The sequence below is a fragment of the Melospiza melodia genome, chromosome 2 (assembly GCF_035770615.1).
Source record: "Melospiza melodia melodia isolate bMelMel2 chromosome 2, bMelMel2.pri, whole genome shotgun sequence".
Classification (NCBI taxonomy): Eukaryota; Metazoa; Chordata; class Aves; order Passeriformes; family Passerellidae; genus Melospiza; species Melospiza melodia.
Genome location: NC_086195.1, coordinates 5,415,999 through 5,420,993, shown reverse-complemented (window position 1 = coordinate 5,420,993; position 4,995 = coordinate 5,415,999). Strand labels below are relative to the sequence as shown.

Genomic DNA, 4,995 nt, shown 5'->3' with positions numbered 1-4,995 from the left:
GTTTGGCTTTGGCAAAACCCATGCAGGTGGTGTTGGATGGGTTGGGAAATGCTGCTCTGCTCTGGGGATCAGGCTGAGGGGATGGGGACAGCCCCTGTGGTGGCACCTCTGGAACAGGACCTGGCACAGGGCAGCAGCTTCAAAATGAAGCTGGGACACTCAGGACTGATGCCTGGGTGGGCACAGCACCTATGGGACAGGCTGAGATCATACAGAAACTCTCATTTCTTCTCTTGCTGTTGGACTCTTGGGCTTTTGGGGTTTGGTTTTTTCCCTGCTCTTACCTAAATCCCCAACAGTGGCCTTATGTGTTCAGTATATCTCAGCCACAGCTTCCATTTTCTGTGTTTATGTATTTTTTCAGGTGCACAGTGCTCTCCTGAAGCTTGGAGGTATCACAGCTCCAGCCCTCCTCACCTGAATCAGCATAACCAAAACCTTAAACCAGGGGAAAATCGAGGCAGAATAGATACACTGAGTAGAAAATATATGTACATGTTTTTTAGTAATGACTGGAAAATAAAACTCCCTAGAGGTCTAAAATACTCTAAAGACAATGAAATCAGAGCACTATGAAGTCTGGCACTCAGAGGCAGAGTTTCTGTCAGCCAGAAGCACCCAGCAGCATCCATTTGATTGTGGGATCACGTAACAGATCTGGATCTATAGGCACGTAACAGATATGTGATCAATAGCTCATGGGAGCCCAGAAATTTATCTCTGGGATATCACAATAGGCATGGCAACACTTCCTAAGCAAACAGAAGAAAACCCAACCTTCTTGGTTGAAGCTTCAGAGGGAACAATGTTATCAGAGCCCGCTGGGCAAACACGGGGAGCGCATAAAACCCGCGGCTCCCGCGGAAGGCAGCACCTCTCCTCCTCTCCTCCTGCCAGAGCCATGGATCTCAAGGTGGTCTGTGCCCTCTCCATCACCCTCCTCATAGCCCTCAGCACCCTGGCAGAGGGGAGTGCACCTCCAAGTAAGTACCTGCACGAGCTGCTGCCCTCCAGGTACGTGTGGGACCCTCATCCCACCAAAGCCTGCCAGCTTTGGCAGCCCAGACAGAAAATGGCTTTTTGTTCTGCTGTTTATCCCCAAAGTGGAGCCTGCTTTTTAGTTTTTATCAGAGAGATGGATAGCAAAGAAAGATTGCAGTTGGACTCTTGTGTTGTTGGAATAACCAGGAGCCCGCTGCAAAAAGGCAGAGGTGGTCACTAGAACAGGACCAGGAGCCAGCTTTGCATAAATTTTCTTCTGAACATTTGGTTTGTGCTGCTTTGCCACGTGAATACAGTTTTGAAGAAGTCTATCTGCCTCCTCATTAAAGGCAAGTCATGTAGGCAGCTCCAGAAGTGGAAAGCAAGTCACTCAATGACAGCTGGAGGACAGCTGCAGAATTTCTGGGTTGTGGCTGACTGCGCAAATGGCTTAAAATGTTAAAAGCATTGCTGCAGCTATTTATACATCATCCTATATTTTATATTACTTTAATTTGTAATATTGCAAAGATTTTGTATCTTTACACCTATTTGAATATCCACTGCACTTTTAAGTCTTTCCCTCTTCACGTGAGATGGGCAAAGCAGCAAAGATCTAATAGCCTAATATTTGAAGTTTTTGGGATTTCCCATTTGGTGTGGTCGATTCAAAACCCACAAACCACACGGTGCTGGGCTTGCTTGGCTTCAAGGGAGACCACAGACCCTCAAAATGTGATGTACACCCCTGACCAAAATTGGTAGTGGTGTAAAAGCAACTTTTAAACCATTCAGGCTGTGGTCTTAGCAGGGGACTGAAAAGGTGGAAAGCATCTAGGGAGAGAGCATTGTGAGCATTTGATGAACACCCCTCCATGACAGCAGTGCAAACTGACACCTGTAACTTGCTCCTTCTGTCCTGAACAGCAAAATGCCAGTGTAAAGTGGTTCCCAGAGAGAGGACAAACTGTGGCTACCCAGGGATCTCAGCAGCAGAGTGCAAGAAAATTGGGTGCTGCTTCAACGCCTCAGTCCCCAGCGTGCCCTGGTGCTACAACCCCAAACAAAAGAAAGGTAATGTCACTGCCAGAAACACTGATTTACCTCGTGATTGATAGTCCAGAAATGTGTACAACCAGGGAGCAGTTCTGCTTTTCTCCTTAGGCAAGAAAAGTGGGTACAAACATCTGTTAGGGGACCAGTGGCAGCAAAATGCAAAATCGAGCCTTGCTTACCTGTCAGACTCCTGCCTCATCCTCTTCACACAATTTATTTCCTCTTCCTTCACATTTCTAGTTATCAAACAGCCTGTGCTGATTAATTAGAGACATTTCAGTGTCATTTGTGGTCTTGTCCATGGGTAGAGCAAGGGATTCTCGGCACTTATTTAAGTGGGTTTGCAGTGTGGTTACACCTGTCAGCATCCTGCTTCTATTTTTTACCATTATTTTCTGAGAGGATAACAGCTGCTCTCTCCTAGTCTTTCTAGGATTAGCTGGATATTTTACATAACTGTGTTAAGTAATGGAGTGTAATTAGCTGTTTTAATTAACTCAGTGTAAGCTACATTTGCTGGGCTGACAGCACAGCTCCTTCTTAGGAGAGCTTCAGAGCAGTCTCAGCAGCTGCACAGGTGGCATGAAAGGAAATGAGGGTGCAAAGCCCATGTTACCCAACAAGATATCCTGATATAAAATGGAATTAATCAACAGGGATCAGAATTACAGTGGGAAAAAATGGTTTTGCTTTTGAGCATTGCCTGCAATTCTTGTAAACCTTAAAAAACAAGCAGCAGCAACTTAGAGTGGCATTTTATAGAATTGCTTTTCTGAGCAGAACTGCTCCATGAGAGGAAAACTGAAGTATTCAAGCTGGGTGGTATAATCTCTTTACTTAGGATTTTAGCTTTAAGTGCCTGGGTGACCTGTGATTTCCTCCTAAAACACTTATTTCCTTTCTGTAACCTAAGCTGGCACGCAGAGAGGGCTGGGTGGTCCTTTCCCTGTGTTAGCCAGGCTGCTCTGGTGTTACCAGGGGCTCAGCTCATGGCCATACCTGCTCTGAGGCCAGTGTGTGTGTGTGTGTGTTACCCCTGCAGGACACACGGGACTTTCCACCCCATTGATGGATTTAGGATGGGCTGCTGCCAGACACCTCCAGGGGTGAATTTTGCCTCCTCTTTTCCCTGGGGCACAGCGGCAATTCATCACCCTTTGGAATTTAATTTGCATTAGGAGGCTGGGTGAGGACTTGGGTGAATCTGGTGGTTGAAATTGTTTCAGAGAAGGTCATTGTGGCCATGCCATCTTCCCAGTGCCCTCACCTTTGTGTCCTGTCTTTCATTTTTAATTATGCCACCAGGCAGACAGAGCACAGACTAACACATTCTCCTTCCTTTCTTGTGGTTTTTTTTTTTTTAATTTTTTTTGCTTTACAGTGAAGAAAGTGTGTCCCAACGACCCCTACAGCAGGATAAACTGTGGCTACCCTGGCATCAAGGCCAGGGAGTGCACAAGGAAGGGCTGCTGCTTCAGGGCACACCCCGCCGGTGTCCCCTGGTGCTTCTACCACCGCGTCGTGGAGGAAGGTAATGTCCCACTGCAGATGTCCCCTGTGTCCCTCTGGGTGCTCCTGGCACTGTCCCTGCCCTGCCCAGGCCTGCTGTGCCGTGCCAGACAGAGAATCCTAAAACTGTGAGCACAAAAAGGTGGTTAAACCCAAAAAACCCCATCTTATATAGAGAGTGGCAGTGTCCCTGCCCTGCCCAGGCTGGGTGTGCTGTGCCAGCCAGAGAATCCTAAGGGTGTGAGCACAAAGAGGTGGCTAAACGCTAAAAAATCAGCTTTTTGTACAGAGAGTGGGGTGCTGCTGGTGCACCTGAGCCAGGGGTGTGTGGGCAATGTGAGTTTAAGATCCCAGCTAATCGCAGAATAGAGGTGCAGCCACCAGCTCACATCCACCTTACCATGAGAGATAAAAGGCTTTCCTTCGGAAATCTGGAGTGAAACTTGCAGAAATTTCTGATCCCCAGCTAACTTTGTTTTAGTTGGGATTGACCTTTCAGCACATTTAATAACCAATAGCCTCGGCCACACTGTGTTCTGTACTACACACAACTCACCATAATTTGGTTTTACTGATCTGGATCATAATTGGCAAACACATCTACGTGTGGAGGTCGGTTGAGATGGCTAAAAAATTCCCTTTTGGGTGTCCTACATTGAGGCAAAACTCTTCCTAGCATTTTGTGTGATTTGTAGAGAAAACATGCCCTTAATCTGCTTCTCCTCCTTTCCTCCCCAGCTTGTTAAAGGAGAAACTTCCATTGAGAATTTTGAAACTTCGGATCTACTCCAACGGAACAACAGACGGAGATCCCAGCTCAGACTTTGTATTTTGCAACAGCCATGATTTCCAGGCTGGTTTTTTATCTGGGATTGACTCCTTTCTGATGAAAAGTTATGGTAGCTTTTATTCTCTCTGTAGGCTAGCACTGCACAGGTTTTCACTGTAATAAAACAAGTACAAAACACCTTGTGAGGGTTTTTTTCTTTTTGCTGTCTCTATTTAAAAGCTGTGTATTTCTCTGTTTCCCAGGAAATTTGGCATGTCAGCAACCTGCTGATGAGGGAGCAGGCACCAGTGCTTCCAAAAGGAACACAGCACTCAGCTTTTTGTGTTAGTTACTCTTCACACTTGCAAGTGACTGCTTGAATTTGTCAGCTGCCATCACACAGCCACCCATCCTTCTGAATGCTGGAAATATTCAGTTTGCCTTTATATAGATTTAGCTGTGGGTTTGGGGCTTTTATTTCCCCTTGAGTTATAGGGAAGGGTGCCTTTGATAGCTGGTCTGGCTCAAACACCTCCTGTCCTCTCATCTCCCTGTCCCTGGTGCTCACCACAAGCAGGTGCCACGGGTCACACTCAGGAAATGTCTGTGCAGCAATAAAAGCAGCACAGAGGATGCATTTAAAAATAAAAATAATAAATAAATAAATAAATAAATAAATA

General features: G+C 46.2%; 1 protein-coding gene across 1 annotated transcript; it reads left to right on the top strand.

The window, feature by feature from the left end:
• Positions 1–901: 901 nt before the first annotated feature.
• Positions 902–4,292, top strand: LOC134431523 (trefoil factor 1-like). The gene is made up of 4 exons (XM_063179522.1): positions 902–983; positions 1,909–2,055; positions 3,419–3,568; positions 4,285–4,292. The coding sequence occupies exons 1-4, from the start codon at positions 902–904 to the stop codon at positions 4,290–4,292; spliced, it is 387 nt and encodes a 128-aa protein (XP_063035592.1).
• Positions 4,293–4,995: the final 703 nt, after the last annotated feature.